Below are 18155 nucleotides of genomic sequence, written 5' to 3'. Positions count from 1 at the left end.
GATCTCACGGTTTGAGATTGAGCCCCCCCATTGGGCTCTGCATTGGACATGGAGTCTGCTTGGGAGTCTCACCCTCGTTCTGCCCCCTCTTCAAAAACAAAAACAAAAACCTAAACCTGTTCCTTATAGTTAGGGTGAAACATTTTCAGTGAGTCAGACATGAAGCCAGAATCTCAAGCTGGGGCAGACTTTAAAGATCATCAAATTTAATGGTATTGACATTTCTTTTTAAGCAACAGAATCCTCTCTTCTAAGGAAATCATTTCAGGAAACTAAATGAGAGTTTAGAGTAAGGGTGAGGATTGGAATTACCACCAACAGCTCAGTCTCTAAGACAAACCTTCCCTCTACCTTTTTTTGGGGGGTGGGGGATGCAAATGAGGCTCAGAGAGGGAAAACGATTTGCCAAGAAGCACATTGGAAATTGGTAATACAGCTAGGCTTTGAGCCCAGATCTTGCACTAGATTGCCTGATTCCTACCGGCATTTCTTTTACTAAACCTCATTACCAATTCTGTACAAATCCATCCAAGAAAAAATTTTTTTTAAATTTTTAAATTTTTATTTATTTTGAGAGAGAATTCCCAAGCAGGCCCTGCACCACCAGTGCAAAGCCTGACACAGGGCTCCATTGCACGACCACAAGATCGTGACCTGAGCCCAAATCAAGAGTCGAATGCTTAACTGACTAAGCCACCCAGGTGCCCCTATCTAAGAAAATTCTTACAATGTTTCACTGCTTATCAGGTGAATTATAGACATGAAACAAACAAACAAATGGCATGTAAATGTGAACACTCAACCATAGATGAGGACCAGTTCTTTTTGCTGCTTGCAGGTCACTATGACAAATGTGTGTTTGCCCTTCGAGAAGAGAACAAGAGTGACATGAACACTGTGCTAAACTATATCTTCTCTCATGCTCAAGTCACCAAGAAGAATCTTCTGGTCACAATGCTTATTGTGAGTACCATTTTTCAGAACCTGTAAGGATGGTTGATGTTGTTGAGAAAACATTTCTCCTTCTGAGGTTCTGTGGTCAGAGGAAAAGCTTCTTGTCTCCTGTAATTTTGGCATGAATGGCGCTTGAGTTGTAGATGAATGGTTTCTCACCTTTACCTCTGTCCTTGACCTAAAGGAACCTACTCCTGTCAGGAAAGGATTGTTCTGGCTATTATGCATGCAATCATGCACAGGAACTCAAATCTCTTGATTCTGCTGAGAGATGCCTTGTGCTTCCTGGTGTCACTCATGACAGTAGCTTTAAAACTGAGTCTTATTTAGCCAGTATACTTTTTCTTCAGAACTCTTGTTTTTTCCATGAATGTCAGCAGTGGCTATTACGTCCCAAAACGTAAGAATGAAAAACAGGTTAGAAATCCAGTACTGCCCCTCACACCAAAGAAATTTAAATTTATTCTGCATCTTCTTTGGTCCCTTTCTGTTTTACTTACATAGAACTCCAAGCTCAGATTCTTGTAATGGTAGTGGATGCATGCTTTTGTCCCTATAACCTCGTAATATGAGAGCTAGTAGAAAGTGGGAGTGAAAGGTGAGAATGTGAATAGAATTAATGTACATTTGACCAGTGGGTAGAATTTTTGTGAACTTAAGGATTTTTAAACACAGTATGTAAGTTCTTCATTCCTAGATTCTTCTGATTGAGTTAGTTGTTAGAATCAGAGTTTCATAGGACTATTGTTAGAGTCCCCAACCCATAAACAGCTGCCTTATGGCTGCCTTTTTTGCCTTTTGGGGGGACCAAAGTACCATTTTACTCCTAGAGTTTCCTCTCTTGTCCCTTTGTGGAATTGACATTTTTGGTACCTTAATTCCATTCTTTCTTCTTGGAGGGGGAAAAAGAAAAACTATAAATTGCCACTGCTGTTTTTTTATTCCATAGTTTAGAATAAAGGGAAACTACCTACCTCACATTTGTGTTTAACAACAGTGCCACAACTTCATGTCTGCCTAGGTGGTTAACTCTCAAGGATATAACATTTTTTTTTTAGAATAGCTACCTTTAAAAACATAATTACAAGGAGAGTTCATTACCTTTGCTACCATAGAATGGCTAGATGGTGGGGAAATCAGAAGATGCATTTGAAAGAAAAAAATATATATCAGCAGTATAAAATATTTCAACTTCCCCAAGTGACAGGTTTCAGCAAAGAAGTGCTATTATCTATGGTACTTTGATGATTTTTTTTCAATCAAAAGAAGGAAGATATCTGTGACTAGTTAGATTTTTTTTTAAATTTTAACATAAGGATTGCTAATTCTCATTTGGGTAAAACAAGACTTTGCAGCAGAAAAGGGTAATGAGGAGGGAGTGGAAGAATCTCTCAGTTTGGACCTAAAATGGGGTGTATTTGCCTTTTTAGGGAGCTAATGATGGTGAGTTTTCATTTTATTATGATTACCTTTTTAAGGACTTAACAGTTTTCTGCACTAAAAATAGACCAAAGCCCAGAATCCTTGGAGCAGCAGAAGAGTAATGATCGTCCAAGACTGTCGCTGGGTTTCTTAAATTCTAATTTGTAAGATATAGGGGCTCGGCTCGCTCCTTTTGCGGAGTGATTGTAAGTAACGCTTGCCTTAAGAATCTCATTATTGGAACACGGAGCCATATTTCCTCTGAGAATTCTGGAGTAGCTTTGAGCCGGGGCTGTTCATTTCTCAAGTAATCACGCTGGTGTGATGGAGAGAGAAAATGGCAGCTGTTCGGAGCTCAGGCCTTCAATTTTCTTCAGAGTCCAGTCACTCAAGTGTGTAATTACACGGGGGGTGCTGCAGAGGCGTTGGGGCCTGTCAGAGAACTGGTTTGAGGCTTTGCTTTCTGCTTTTGCCAGTCAGGACAGGCAGAAGCCAATGGGACTCTGACTTGCTGCTGTTCTTTTTTCCCCACCTTGTCATCCTGATTACTTCTTACCTGCATGGATAGTGCCCAAACTTTCTTCCCAACAGGCTGAGCTCTTTGGAGAAAAGAGCTGTTATTAGTGTTTGGGTTTGGATGCATAGGACGGTGAGCAGAGGAAGAGTTGGGGGTGGGGGGAGGAGGAGGAGGAGGAGGGGGAGAAGAAGAAAGGTTGAAGATGTGAACCAGAAAGATGGATTTGTCCTTTTCTTTATTTTGGCATTTCACATTTTTCTTTAAAAAAACAAACCAAAACTCAGTAAATATAGTAGGATCTATAGGCTTTCATATCATTGAATTTCTTTTGAAATATCAGCTGCTTTCACCTCATCTTAGAGACTTGGAAATCAAGAAGTTAATTGATTTCTCAGCTTGAGCTGAGAGCCAGGTAGCCGTGTCATGTGCAGCCGGAATGAAGGCTTCAGAGGTGCTCCTTTCCAATGTGATATTGCTGGATACCAGGTGTGGGTTTCCTCATTCTTTCTTTGGTAATGGCAGAGTCTCACTGCCATCACCCCATCCTACATCTGCATGAATGTTGGTAGCTGATAAGAGCTATCTTACTGGTTTGGATCACTCTTTCCTTAGGTCTCACTGTCTTACAGATACCACCTGGACATGGTAGCATTGGAATTCCACAGCTTGTGTTCTCTGCCACTTCCCCTTTCTTTGCTTACCTTGGCTTCCTGATTGATGGTTATGTGCCCGGCATTTCAATCTTTTGCTTTCTAGAAGCAGGAATGTTGATGGTGTTCTTTGCTGAGCTAGATGATGATTTCTGGGGCTTTTGAACCTAGAGGGAGGAATCAAGACAATCAGGCTTCTGTGAATCAGTGTTATGAAATGTGGGCTGCTTCAAGGAACCCCTCATCCCCTCCAGGTATTAGCATAGCTTGCCTAGTAGTAGCTTGCCTCAGGCAACTTGCCTCTTGAGCAAATTTGTTCTAATCTTTTACCCTATCTGGAAAGCAGAATGCAAAGTATTCTGGAAAGTAAAATGCAAAAGTCCATTTGGAGGAACACGGTGCCTCGATTAAAACCAAAGTCTAGAAGACCAAATGTATTTTTTGAAAACTCTTTTTACTTCTTAAATTCAATTTCATAGGAAAAAGCTTGGAAATACTATTTATGTTTACTTAGAGATAGTTAAAGAGACTTTAGCCAAATTAGGCAATTTGGTGCCAATAAAAATAATCAACATTCTTATAGCTGTCCAGATAACAAAGTACATGTTCCATAGCCATCTTGATGCTGAGTAGTCCTCCCCTCACTACTTATATGTTATTTCTGGTATGGTCCACATGAATATAATGTAAACCATGCTTCCTAATGAGTAGCGCTATGCCTGCGAACCTCGATTTGGTTTTAACTGGGAGCCTTTTCTTCTTCTTCTTAACATAACTGCAAATAATTTTATCCAATGTGTCTTAGTGAGTCCTAGTTTACTGAATACAGGTGATATTAACAATTTCTTGTTCAACCTGTCCTATGACATCCTTGGAATTACAAAAAGTCCAGCTGTGACTGGAAGAAGCTACCAGTCCATTGCTGATTTTGGGATTAGTGCCTCACCTACCTGAACAATTGTTAATGTCTTGAGAGCATTACACATTAGGTCACATTCCATTCTGAATTGTCTTCAAATCATAGGTTGCTAAGATCAAGTTGGATTATTTTGGGCTCTTCTGGCAGTCAGCTGCATAACTTTGGTTATGGTTTTGACACTTAAGCACATTTGTTATATTTCTGTACATCAGAAATATTCCCTGCGGTTAGCCACCATCCAGGTTAAGAATAAATACAAGAAATAAATGTGTGATACCAATCTTAACCATTACTGAATAATTATTTTCACTTTGGCCTGCAGATTTATGCAAGTAACCTGTAATCCCAGACTCAGCAGGTAGGCTCTTTAAAAAAACCTCTTTATATTGAGGAAACACATCTGCTGACTGAGTTACCATTTAATGTCATTGTTATAAAATGTTCACCAGAATTAGATGGTGATGTTGGGCCTCCCAAAGGAAGCCTGCTTCTAGTCTAGAGGGCCATAAACTTCCTTTTGGATGTTTGTATCTTCGGATTGTTGGTTCTGATAGGTAGAATTGTCTTCAGTGTCTGGTGGTTTCTTTTAGGACCTGAACATACCTGGTCTTTCTTGTCCAGACCAAGGACAAGAAAGGGATGAGAAGGTTACTCTACATTTAATTTTCTATTGCCAATCTTTTTCTTGTTTAAAAAAATTTTTTTAAGTTTATTTATTTTGAGAAAGAGCGAATGGTGAAGGGGCAGAGAGAGGTAGTGAGTATCCCAAACAGGCTCTGCACTGTCAGCGCTGAGCCCAATGCGGGGCTTGAACCCACAAAATGCGAGACCATGACCTGAGCCGAAGTCAGACACTTAACTGACTGAGCCACCCAGGCGCCCCTGCCAATCTTTTTCTAAGTGCTCATGATGACAATGGGCAAAATAATATTTGAATGGAAAATATCCAAGTTAGGATAAACTAATGGATGTAGTAGTTTATTGATACTATATTTGCTACTTCACATCCCAGAAAGGCCTGGTTTCTGTACTTTATCACAAGGAGCCCAGAAAAAGGTTGTCGCTTGGTGATTATGAATGAATAATTATTTCCCGATTATTGTTTTAAGTCTCCATAGTTCCCTTTTCTTTCAGATACTGTTTCCTTTTCCCTACCTCTTTTCTCCCTCCTTTTCTCTCATAGTGGAAAGATAAAGGGAAAAAAAATGGTTTTTTAAAAAGTGGTTTTATGTATTGTTTTTTGTTTGTTTGTTTGTTTTTTAATTTTTTTTAACATTTATTTATTTTTGAGACAGAGAGAGACAGAGCATGAACGGGGGAGGGTCAGAGAGAGGGAGACACAGAATCTGAAACAGGCTTGAGGCTCTGAGCTGTCAGCACAGAGCCTGACGCGGGGCTCGAACTCACGGACCGCGAGATCATGACCTGAGCCGAAGTCGGCCGCTCAACCGACTGAGCCACCCAGGCGCCCCTATGTATTGTTTTAAATTAGAACATGATCTATAGTTAGGCAAGAAGATAGCTCCATTTTTATTTCTTTATTTTAATTTAATCCCAAGAGGTAAACCTGGATTTCCTTTCAAGGGAAAACATTCCAAAGCTGTCATGTCTGATACAAGTAGGTAGCTAGTGTTCTTATTTTGTTATGTTGGTTTTTGTTGTTAGATGTTGAGACTTTAGTCTGGACTTTTGCAGAGTAGCTGAGTTTTACTTCTCAGGACACCTGTTAGGTTTTTAGATCTTTCAATGGGACATTCTGATGGGTGGAGGAAGTACCTCAGAAAGGAATGTTTTTCTCTATTAGGAACATTAGGAAAAGAGGGATTTAATAGAAAAACCTTATCTTGGTTTCCTTATTCACTGTGATCTGTCTGTTCTTCTGTCTTCCTGTGGTCTTGTCCCTGGTGATTTTATACATTTCCTTGAAATTCTATTTCGCTCCTTAGATCTCAACAAAAGATGTAGCTTAGTTGCATTTTCTCCCTCCTTTTTTCTCTTAATACCTAGGGTAGGTTGAACAGGCCCTCTGGTCTATGACCACATGCTCAACCGAACCCTGGATTTATAGTCACTTGATAGGCCACTTTCTCCTCCTCACTCAGATCAGTGACTTCTGTGTGCCAAACAGGTGTATCTTCCCCCTCAGATCAGTGAATTTACTGTGTTCAGCATGTGAAAACAGTACTTGCACTTCCTTAACTATAAATCCCATCGTGTGTTTTATGACTCTGGATATTTGGAGCAGACCTCTGGTGGGTGGATTGGAGACCAGGAGGTATTTCCTGCTTTAAAATGTTTGAGAAGCCTTCTTCCCAGCATAGTGGTGCTGAGTACTCCCAAACCGTTTACCCTGTGGTGTGGAAGGCAGTAGGGGTTGTAGAAGAGGTGTTTTGGGAAATGCCTATCTGCCCCAAAAGCTGAAAGTCTCAAGCTTTTGTTTATACTGTTGTGGTAAAGATACCATAAAGAGTATCCTTTGAGATGAAGAAAGTTAAATATGAAATGGAGGCTTTTCAGGAAAAAGGCCGATAATCAAGGTAAGGAAGAAAATTAAAAGGCAGCAACAGGAAGCCTTTTGGGATCTGGTCATCTGTCATGTCCTATTTATAGCAGAGGGAGAATAAAAACTCACTACAATATAAAAGCAATTATTTCAAACTCAAAGTAGAGGGAACTATGCCTAAAGGTATATATTTTATGTGGTATTGTTTAAGAATTTTTTTTTTAATGTTTATTTTTTTTGAGAAGAGAGAGAGCCGGGGAGGGATCCGAAGTGGGCTCCGCGCTGACAGCAGAGAGCCCGATGCAGGGCTTGAACTCACGAGCCATGAGATCGTGACCTGAGCCGAAGTTGGACGCTTAACCAACTGAACCACCCAAGCGCCCCTAGTATTTAGAATCTCTATAAATAACTCTGTACGTTTCAAAAAAAAAAAAAAAGGACAGCTATTTATAAAATCCACATTTGCAGTTTTTTCAGCTTAGATGAAAATTACATGGATAATGGATGAATTTAGGGAATGAACTAATACTCCACTGGAGAAGAAGTATTTTTCTTAAAATATGATAGAGATTTTTTTTCTTAACTAATTTTAATTTTTAGAAAAGGAAGGACCCAATTGAATAAACCCATGGATTGTATAATAGTAGCTTGGTTTTTTCCTCTACTCCATCTAAGGATTCACCATGTTTAGTTATCATGGAATGATTCTTGGTACAGCAAGAGGATAAATGATTTCAGGAATAGAATTGTCAACATATGAGATAGTGTTTTTATATAGTGTGTGTTCATAAATGAATAATTTGCTCTTGTGTTTCTGTTTTGCACCCTCCTGGGATGTTGAACATTTGGTGTTTGGAAAACCACCAGGAGTGGTTCCTTTTGCCTTATTCTGCCTTCTTTCCAAAAGTGGGAGAGGGAACAGGAAAGCCTGACTCAGTCCCTATATTATTTAAAACCTCTTAAAAGTTGGAGGCATCATCTGTTGTTTTTTACTCAGAATTCCTTGTCCCCTTTTAATGGTCCCTGATGATTTCTTCTGCATGTTAAAAGTATAATGTTAATAAAGAAATTCACTAGGAACTTTGAATCTGAATGCCTGAGGAATTTGGGCTTCTCAGCAGTGGCTTCTTCTTGGGTCTTCTGTACACATTGTTTGGGATACAAATAATAGGAAGTTTGCATTTTCTTATTAATCCAGCTCTGTTTGCTTTCTTTTTAGTCCCTTTTCCCATTTCAAATTTCTATCCACAGTTCTTTTTAATGTGGATGTATATATATTTTTTCACATTAACAATTAGGATCAGTTGTGTGGTCGGGACCCTACTCTCACTGATGAGCTGCTGAATATTCTCACAGAGCTAACTCAACTCAGTAAGACCACCAATGCCAAAGTGGCACTTCGAGCACGCCAGGTAAGGACATGTGTTGATTATCTTGAAGGAGAAATGGTTTTCATACAATGAGTTTTTTATTCAATCTCCTGACACAGATCATACAGTTTTCTATGTACATCTTCTCACGGCCCTCAAAACAAATGTTTTCACGTAGTATGTCTTTTTTTTTTTTTTTTAATGTTTATTTATTTATTTTTCAGAGAGAGAATTTGTAGTTTTAACAGATTGTCTTTTTTTTTTTTTTAATGTTTGTTTCTGTTTTTGAGAGAAAGGGGGTGGGCAGAGCATGAGCAGAACAGGCAGAGAGAGGAAGACACAGAATCAGAAGCAGGCTCCAGGCTCTGAGCTGTCAGCACAGAGCCGGATGTGGGGGCTCGAACTCACAAGCTGTGAGATCATGACCTGGGCCAAAGTTGGATGTTTAATGCAAGTGCCCCACGTAGTATGTTTTTTTTTAAAGAGAAAGGAAAACATTAATGTTGAGTCTGTTTAAAATAGAAGTCTTTTCCCCCTGATAAAATTCTCTTACGATTCCCTGACTTTCCTAATCACCTTGTGATAGTAAACCAGGGTCATGTGGGGAAAAGGAAACTAAGGGATGGCAATAAACTCAATATTTTTCACTTCCCAAAGGGAGCTTAGAAGCAAGTGAAAACTTTTTTTTAAGTGTGTAGGAAAAAATTAAGTGTGGAAAGCAGAAAGATAATGCAGTGGATCTTAGGTGCTAGCAATCAGAACAACCCCAGAGAAGTCCAGTTAGTTTCACCCTGTAGTCTTCATTTCCATTCCAAAAGGTTTCAGCAGGGAAGCCAAGAAGTGGCGCTCCCTTTGTGTTTCAGTGCACGGGGCATTGACAAGGAAGCAGCATTTGAAGCTGTTCAGTGACCTTCTGCTTTCTCTACAATTGTATCCATGTCACTGAACTGCTCAAAGTTATTGAACCTCTCAGTGACCTGCTGAGAGTATTCAGTTCCTACCGTGTCCCTGTTTGTTTGTGACACTGCTTTCACTCTCTCTGCCCCTCACATGCGTTGGTGTTACATCCCGATACCTCCTTGTTGATATTGAGTACTTGGGGCTGTCAGAGCATCTTTTCCTAGTCTTTGTTTCTACTTCAGAGTTGCAAAAGCCCTGCTCTGTGACATCCACCTTCCCCACAGCTGCTCCCTGCCAGACCTGATTCCCAATTAACAGCTAGTCATGCAGTCCCCAGGACTAGAGGCTTTGCAATGGTAAATCACATGCGCTGAGGGAGCTTGATTGAAGCTGTTTTCTCTGCTTTCCCCCTGCCCCCCTGTGGGAAATTGCCCACAACGCAAATCATGGTGAGAGTCAACTGAGATGCAGTATTGGTAGCATTGGCTGTATGTTACAGGACCTAGAAGTTGTTTTACTTGGTCTCTGTTTTATCTTTGATGCCTGCACTTACAGATTTATATTTATTGCTTTTGTATCAGAGCTGCCTAATAGGAGGCTAGAATAATCACTCCCTCAGGAACTTATGCCTCTTATTTTGCTCTCACTCTAGGTTCTTATTGCCTCCCATTTACCATCATATGAGCTTCGCCATAACCAAGTAGAGTCTATCTTCCTTTCAGCTATTGACATGTATGGACATCAGTTTTGCATTGAGAACCTGCAGGTATACATAAAGCCCTTTTCTACCACTGTGCATTCTTGTCTACTTTATTCCTAAGCCTGGTTCAATTAATCAATCTGAAATGAAGTTTCATGCCTTGACTTTATAAAATGATTTATACTTAATGTTGTTTTTTTCATAAAAATGCTATTATAATTGTGATTTAGCTTAAAAATGAAGTCTCTACCTCTTGTACTTTTTATCTAGAAAGTATTCTAGGCTAGAATTAAGTGGTAGCACTAGTTGATGTCTGGTATTTGAATCAGATGTATAAACAGGTAGTTGTTAGTCTTCTAGAGACAAAGCCCCTTAAGTCATTTAAGTTTTTATAATGCTTACTGTTAAGCTTTATACAGAACCAGTTTTATAAAGAGTGTTGGCTAATTTTACTACTAATTGAAAGGACCTTGACTATTACTTTTTAGACAGAACCATTTTCTCAGGAATGACTTTGTTTTTCTACCTGTAAATAAGAGTAATATTGTTCTATCTAGCCAAGGGAATCTTCAGGCTTTCTGTCAGATTTCCTTCCAGGGAACCTAGAAAAGGGGAAAGGATATTTCTGTTTATTTGGTTAATAGTTGAAATATAGGGTTTCAACTGGGGTCCAAATCTGTGGCTTACCATAGCGGAGGATTGAGACAGTATTTAAGAAGTTGAGTACAGATATATGTCAGGAAGGCTGTTAATTATGGTCTTTAGCACTAATATTAGCATATGATGCGTTACTATATTATTCTAAGAATTTTACATATTTTCATTCTTCTAATGCTCGCAACAGACCCATGAGGATAGGTGTCATTCCCCACCCCCCCACCCCCCCACCCCCATTTTGTAGCTGAGGAAGCTGGGGCACAAAGAAGGTGAGTTTATACAGGCCATTCCTAGACAGAATTCTTGGGTTACTCTATCTGTTTCAAAATGCTAAATATTGTCCACTGAAATTGTTCCCTTTTGGATGTAATGGCTTAAACTTGTCTCTGTACCTTCCAGAAACTCATCTTGTCTGAAACATCTATTTTTGATGTCCTACCAAACTTCTTCTATCACAGCAACCAGGTAGTGAGGATGGCAGCTCTGGAGGTAAGTTTTCAAAGTATTGTGATATCACCTTTTTCTTGGTTTCTAGCTGATCTCTTCTGTCCACTTGGCTAATGTATCAGTCCTTTTTCTTTGGCCTTAAGGTTGGTGCTAAAGAGTGGAGTCTTCTTTTCCTTTGAAACAAATGCTTGCTTTACTCAGGTGTTTTCAGCTGAACTAATCACCACTTCTCCAATCATAGGAAAATAGATGCCAGCATTTTTCAATAGTCTCTACTTTCCAAGTATTTGAATTCTCTCATTTCAGAATAAATTAGGATTCCATATAAAATAATAAATGAAAAAATATGTGGCTGACCAGAACATGTACCATTTTGTGATTTGGGCCAAATAAAATGGATTTTTAGTTATATTCTGAATTTTTAAGCAACTCTATTGAAATATTTTGTCATGAGAAAGAAAGTAATAACATATAACGACTGTGTTTTAGTTGCTTTACTGCTTTTCTCATTTAACCCTACAATTACTTCATGAAGCAAAAGGAAAGTGAGACTCCTGAGAGGTTGACTGTGACTGGTCCACATTTATGTAGATAATAATTGGAAGGGTTTGCATTTGAACCCAGGTCAATCTGGCTCAAAGACTTTTCTGTTTCCAGCACACTACCTCATTAAGCACAAAAATTGCAGGCCCTGAATAATGGCTATAAATTGCCAGATAGATGTTTTTTGAAGATGGAAGAAGAGTGTTCTAGATGATTTTATGTAATATGACATCACTGCAGTCTGTTGCAAGCTCCTTTGGCTTATTTTTTATTTGTAGTCTGTGGATGGAATGTAATGTATCCTACTCAGTAAATACCAAATTTTAAAAATATCTAAATATCTTAAAGTGCTTCCGTGTCATTTAATGAGAAATCTCCTTATATACCTCACATGATGATAGAATCACATGTAGCATTTTATGTGCATGGCAAATTGGCTGTGAAGTGCACAAGGTCACACTTAACGGTTTTTGCTGTGATGTAACCTGTTGCTATTTCTTTAACTCTTGAGTCAGGTTAGTGTGTTTGAGATGTTATGTCAAATTATGCCTTACTGCTTTTGCCTAGGGTTTGGCGGGTTATAAATAATCTAAAATAATTTGGAGTAGTGGGACAACAAAACGAAGAGATACAAGATAGTAAATGAGTTGAACTGTACAACAATTGTTTCTATCTTCTGCCTTCACTCCTCAGGTGGCTCAGATCAGTACCTCTCATTTTTCTCACTGCTTGATTTTACCTTCTACTGAAATAATGCTTTCTTTTACTAATGATCAAACCTTCTCCCTAAGTTTGGGTTCACGTGAAAGGTTTATGGCCCAGCCAGAGGTGTCCAGCAGAGGCAGGTTAATTTTATTTTCATTTATAGTCATGGGTGTAGTTTTAAGACTGCAACTTAAAAAAATTTTTTTTTTTAATGTTTATTCATTTTTGAGAGAGAGAGAGAGAGAGAGACAGATTGCAAGCGGGGCAGGAGCAGAGAGAGACGGAAACACAGAATCCGAAACAGGCTCCAGGCTCTGAGTGGTCAGCACAGAGCCTGATGTGGGGCTCGAACCCACGAGCTGTGAGATCATGATGTGACCCAAAGTCGGACGCTCAACCAACTGAGCCACCCAGGTGCCCTAAGACTGCAGCTTTATTAATTAAAGCAAGTTATTTATGTACAGAGCCTCCTTCTACATTGCATCCCTCTTCTCAAGACTATCTTTTTCCTGGCTAACCATCTTTTAGTTTCTGTTTTTGAAGGAGTGTATTTACTGAGGGTTACTTTTTAACCAGGTTTATGTTCGAAGGGCTTACATTGCCTATGAACTTAACAGCGTCCAACATCGCCAGCTTAAGGACAATACCTGCGTGGTGGAATTCCAGTTCATGCTGCCCACATCGCATCCAAACAGGTGAGTTTGAGCTGGGATGTGCATCTGAGCCAGCCAGATCTATCATGAGAGTTGAGAGTAATGTATGTGACAGTTCCATGGGTTTTTGGTTTTGACTAGAAATATAGAGCAGAGAATGAACAAATTTATTTATTCATTTATTTTTAGTGAGAGAGTGCATGCACATGTGTGCAAGCAGGGAAGGGGCAGAGAGGGAGAGAGAGAATCCCAGGCAGGCTCTGTGCTGTTAGCGTAAAGTCCCACATGGGGCTTGATCCCATGAACCGTGAGATCATGACCTGAGCCAAAATCAAGAGTCAGATGCCTAATGGACTGAGCCACCTAGGCGCCCCAAAAATGAACAGATTTAAATCGTGAGAGAAGAGCCTCTTGGTACCCACTTTTTTTTTCTTTTTTTTTTTTTTTCTTTTTTTTTTTCAACGTTTTTTATTATTTATTTTTGGGACAGAGAGAGACAGAGCATGAACGGGGGAGGGGCAGAGAGAGAGGGAGACACAGAATCGGAAACAGGCTCCAGGCTCCGAGCCATCAGCCCAGAGCCTGACGCGGGGCTCGAACTCACGGACCGCGAGATCGTGACCTGGCTGAAGTCGGACGCTTAACCGACTGCGCCACCCAGGCGCCCCGCACTTTTTTTTTCTTATCTTTGGCCTGGAGAGATGAAATATAATCTAAGTAAGATAAAAATTTTAAGATTACTCTATCATTCATGTTTGCTTGTATTATGTCACTGAGGAAACATAGTTCTTTTCTTTCTTTTTTTTAAGTCATAATTTACTGGCATTTTACTTACTGGAACTTTGCCAGAAAATCGCTTTTTTAGCAGTTTAAGTCAAGCAGTTGGAACATGAAAATATCTTGGGTGGAATGTTTTTCCTTTCTATATATTTGCTGTACATTAAGGCTATACCTAAGCCAATTTTGCTCTCTCCCTAAAAACAGACATCTGAATTTAGCAGCTGAAAATCAAATCAGTTTTTAAAAATCACGCTTCAGGTACAAACTGAAATTTGAATAAACTGTTTAATTAAACCAGGCTAATTCCATTATTTTTTTCTTTCCTAAGTCCTTTAAGAAATAAAATGTGCATATGGAAATTTGTTGCAGTTTTGCTTTCGTTTTAAAATAAAAATATGTTGTATACTGATTTATTTTTAAAGTATTCTGACGCAGTGAAAACCTACCTACTCCCACCCACAGATATGTTCATCCCCTCCTGTATTTTCATTCATTTTAGTAATACCACAGGAAATATAAATACCACAGCTAATCTTAAGTTGCCCCCCTCCATTTCTTCTTTATGGCCTTTGGTTCTTCACTTTGTATTACAAAGTACTGTGTCTTTGGGGATCCTTAGTTATAGACAACAGAAATGGTTTTGTTTCTGAATTGCCACTTCACCCAAAGCAATAGAAACCCTTCCTAGAGACAAAGAAGTCTGTGCTGAGACTTTTGGCCACTGGATGCCACTGTTGATCCAGCAGAGGTCAGCAGATGAGCGGACACATCTTCAGAAAAAGTACTTCTCTTCTTTGTCTCAGAAGATCCTTTCACATCTCTACCTCAAAAATACCTTATGGCTGGCAGAGAAAAGCATATATCCTTGATTTAGCAGGCATCTCTCGGTACATTTTTGCCTCCATGGATTTCAGAATCTCATTTTCTAGAAACGAATGGTTGTCCTTCAGTGAGCGGCGAGGTACTCACAGCACACATGGGCTCAGCACTCGGTCTTCTTTCTTCTCCCGCATTCCTTGAATAATTGTAGAGAACTACATGCTATACTTAATGCTCTTTGTAATTCTCAGGACATTCTCCTTTTCTTCCTGCTTTCTACTGCCTCTTCCCTGTGGGCAGTGATTTGTAGTCAGGCTGCAGAGCTGCTTCGGATTTCCTTCCCTCCTCATTGCTCCCCTTGTCTTTTTGAATTGCTCTCCCTGTCCTACTTTGTTATTTGAGGATACGTGTCCAGTTTGGTGAAGGAAAGTAGACTGGAAAATGAGAGAAATGCTTCTTAACTGTTTGTTAAGAAATCTTATTCACCTTTCCATCTCAAGGGTATGAGTCTTGGTTATTCCTGTTATGGCTTCAAAACATGGTTATTTGCCCCTCCCGACATCTGAGGTTTATACATCCCAATAGCCAAAGACCAGACTTGAACAGAACTGTGATCCTGTTTTCTGTCTCAAATCTTCTTTGGTTATGTGTATATAAAATTATAAACTGTTGGGTTAGTAGCAGCAGCAGCAGCAGTGATGGAAAGGTGCAGGTAAGGACAAGTAAAGGAGGAAAGGTAAAAACAATCTTTGTGAAAACCAGAAAAATGTTAACATTGCTCCAATGCCTTGTTAGATGTAAAGTCCTTTTGTTAGTTTCAGAGTATAAAATGTGCCATCAGATTTAATCACAGAACGATATACTCAATTTTAGAGTACAGCCTTTTCACATATCATAGATTTGCTACTTGAATTTAGTTTTATAAGATTTTATATTTTCTTACAAATGTTTTTGTTACAGTTTGAAGGTATGACCTTATTCTGACACCAACTGGTGTACTGACATTGAATTCTGACACTAACCACCTTGTGTTAGATCACATAATACAAGTTAAGGGCTTGGTCCTTTGCAAAACTGTCTCTGCTTTAGATGGGGCCACAAGTGGGGCACCCAGGCCACCTGTACTTCTGACCAATTGGCTACAAATTTGGGGTTCCCACCATCCTGTCCAGTTTAATAATTCACTAGAACAACTTACAAAAATCAGAAAGCACTATACTTATTAATACAGTTTTATTATAAAGGACACCGATCAGGACCAGCCAGATGAGTAAAGTCTGGGTGTGTCCTGAATACAGGGCTTTCCCATTCTTTCCCTTTGGAATCAGATACTCATCCTCCTAGCATTATCAGTGTGTTCACCAACCACAAAGTTCCATTGAGCTTCAGTGTCCTGAGTTTTTATCAGGATTTCATTACAGTGGCATGATTGATCAAATCACAGACCGCAGTTAAACTCAATCTCTAACCTCTTTCCCCTCCCCAGAAGTCCAGCTGCCTCAAAGCCTCCAACCCTCTAATCATAAGGTTGGTCTTTCTAGTGAGCAACCGCTATCTTGAGTTATCACATCTCTTAGCATAAACTCAGATGTAATCCAAGGGGCTCGTGAATAATGAAGATACTTCTGTTTCTTTTGAGAAATTCCAAGGACTTAGAATTTCTCTCCCAGGAACCAGGGACAAAGGCTTGTCAAATTCTTTATTATATAATAGGCCTATTCATCTCATAAAAGAATTCCAAGGTCTCTTAATTTTAACTAGTTTTGAGGCAAGTTCCAACTTTTTTTTCCAGCTTTAGTACTATTATTCTTTCCTATCCTTATTGTTTTCAACAAGCAGGCAATGAGCATATTGGTTCTTATTCCACAGAAATAAGTTACAGGAGACAGTCTACCAGTGTTACTTCCACTCCCAAGCTTGTAAAGCTCAAGGACACAATGTCCCGTAAACTCTAAATTAATGAGTCTCAGAATTATTTATTTATTTTTTTAATGTTTATTATTTATTTTTGAGAGAGAGAGAGGGAGAGAGACAAACAGGGGAGGGGAAGAGAGAGAGAGGGAGACACAGAATCTGAAGCAGGCTCCAGGCTCCGAGCTGTCAGCACAGAGCCTGATGCCAGGCTTGAACCCACAAACTGTGAGATCATGACCTGAGCCAAAGTTGGACACTCAACCGACTGAGCCACCCAGGCGCCCTAGGAAATATTTTTGAAATACTGACTATCAAGATTCTGCTTTATTTTGAACCAGGCTCCAGGGGACCACTTTTTGAAAAAGCTCCTACGATAATTCTGATGAGCACCTGCAGTTAAGAATCACTGCTACTTAGACCAGCACTGTCCAGTAGAAATACAATGCAAGCCACATATGTAAGTTTTTTTGTTGGCCACGTTTAAAAGGGCAATAAGAAACAGATAAAATTACCTTGCACAATTTCTTTACCCCATCATATCCAAAATACCATTTCAATATGTAATAAAAAATTATTCATGAGATATTTTTCATTTTTCATACTCGGTCTTTGAAATTTAGAATGTGTTTTACATTTACAGCATGTCTCAATACAGATTAGCCCTATTTCAAGCACTTCCTAGCCACATGGGCAGCTCAGCTCTAGACTAAAAATTAATTAGGACAGTCACACTGAGCCCTTTTTATTTTATGTTAATGGTAGTACCCCTGGGATGGATTAAAAAAAAAAATTTCTTGTTCTTACTAGTTCTAGAAATTATCCACATCTGATAGTGTAGATAGATATTCTACAATATTAAAAAAAATTTTTTTTAACATTTATTCATTTTTGAGAGAGACAGAGTGTGAACGGGGGGACGGGCAGAGAGAGAGGGAGACACAGAATCCAAAGCAGAATCCAGGCTCTGGGCTGTCAGCACAGAGCCCAACACGGGGCTCGAACTCACGAACCTTGAGATCATGACCTGAGCCAAAGCTGGACGCTCAACCGACTGAGCCACCCAGGCGCCCCTACTACAATATTTTATGCATACTTTAAAAATTACTCAATGAGGGGCACCTTGGGTGGCTCAGTCGGTTAAACACCCGACTCTTGATTTCAGCTCATGTCATGATCTCACCATTGTGAGATCGAGCCCTGTGTCGGGTCTCCATGGTGAAAATGGAACCTGCTTAAGATTCTCTGCCCCTCCCCTGCTTGCTTGCTCTCTCCCTAAAATAAATAAATAAACATGTAAAGAAATAGTTTTTAAAAATTATTCAATGAGGACAGAGAACAGGCATATGAATATACATATTTCACTTATCAATGTAAAACAGAATTTACAATATTTTTACCACCTGGGGTTAACAAACCAAAAATTCTTGGGGGAGAAAACAGATCTATTCTTAAACCAGTTTTTGCATTTTCTTTCCTGGTGCTTGTTTTTCACATTCCTAGCTAGGCATTCATTTGAAGTAGATTAACTTTGTCCAGCAATACTTAGAAGTGAGTATCTTCCTAAGCTATGTTATCAAAGCAAGACCACAGTCTCTTGTTGCATATGGGGTCACCTGGTGAAATTCTATTCTTGCAATTTATTTTTGACTAGTGATTTAGCCCTCATGAGTTGGGATGAAAGAAACATGGCTGTCTGCAAACT

The 18155-nt window shown here is 39.4% G+C and overlaps 1 protein-coding gene across 10 annotated transcripts in view; it reads left to right on the top strand.

Annotated features, from left to right (window-relative positions):
- The window catches only part of ACACA (acetyl-CoA carboxylase alpha), a 277035-nt gene that overhangs the window by 128183 nt on the left and 130697 nt on the right, over positions 1-18155 (top strand). For all 10 annotated transcript variants that reach the window (XM_049636543.1, XM_049636545.1, XM_049636544.1 and 7 more), the window contains 5 exons: positions 839-963; positions 8264-8377; positions 9888-10001; positions 10992-11081; positions 12864-12982. In XM_049636543.1, the coding sequence (XP_049492500.1) occupies positions 839-963; positions 8264-8377; positions 9888-10001; positions 10992-11081; positions 12864-12982 (562 nt within the window). The remainder of the gene's footprint in view (positions 1-838; positions 964-8263; positions 8378-9887; positions 10002-10991; positions 11082-12863; positions 12983-18155) is intronic.

This window comes from Panthera uncia, chromosome E1 (assembly GCF_023721935.1).
Source record: "Panthera uncia isolate 11264 chromosome E1, Puncia_PCG_1.0, whole genome shotgun sequence".
NCBI classification, from domain to species: Eukaryota; Metazoa; Chordata; class Mammalia; order Carnivora; family Felidae; genus Panthera; species Panthera uncia.
Note: the sequence above shows the minus strand (reverse complement) of the source record. Positions and strands in the feature narration are given on the sequence as shown.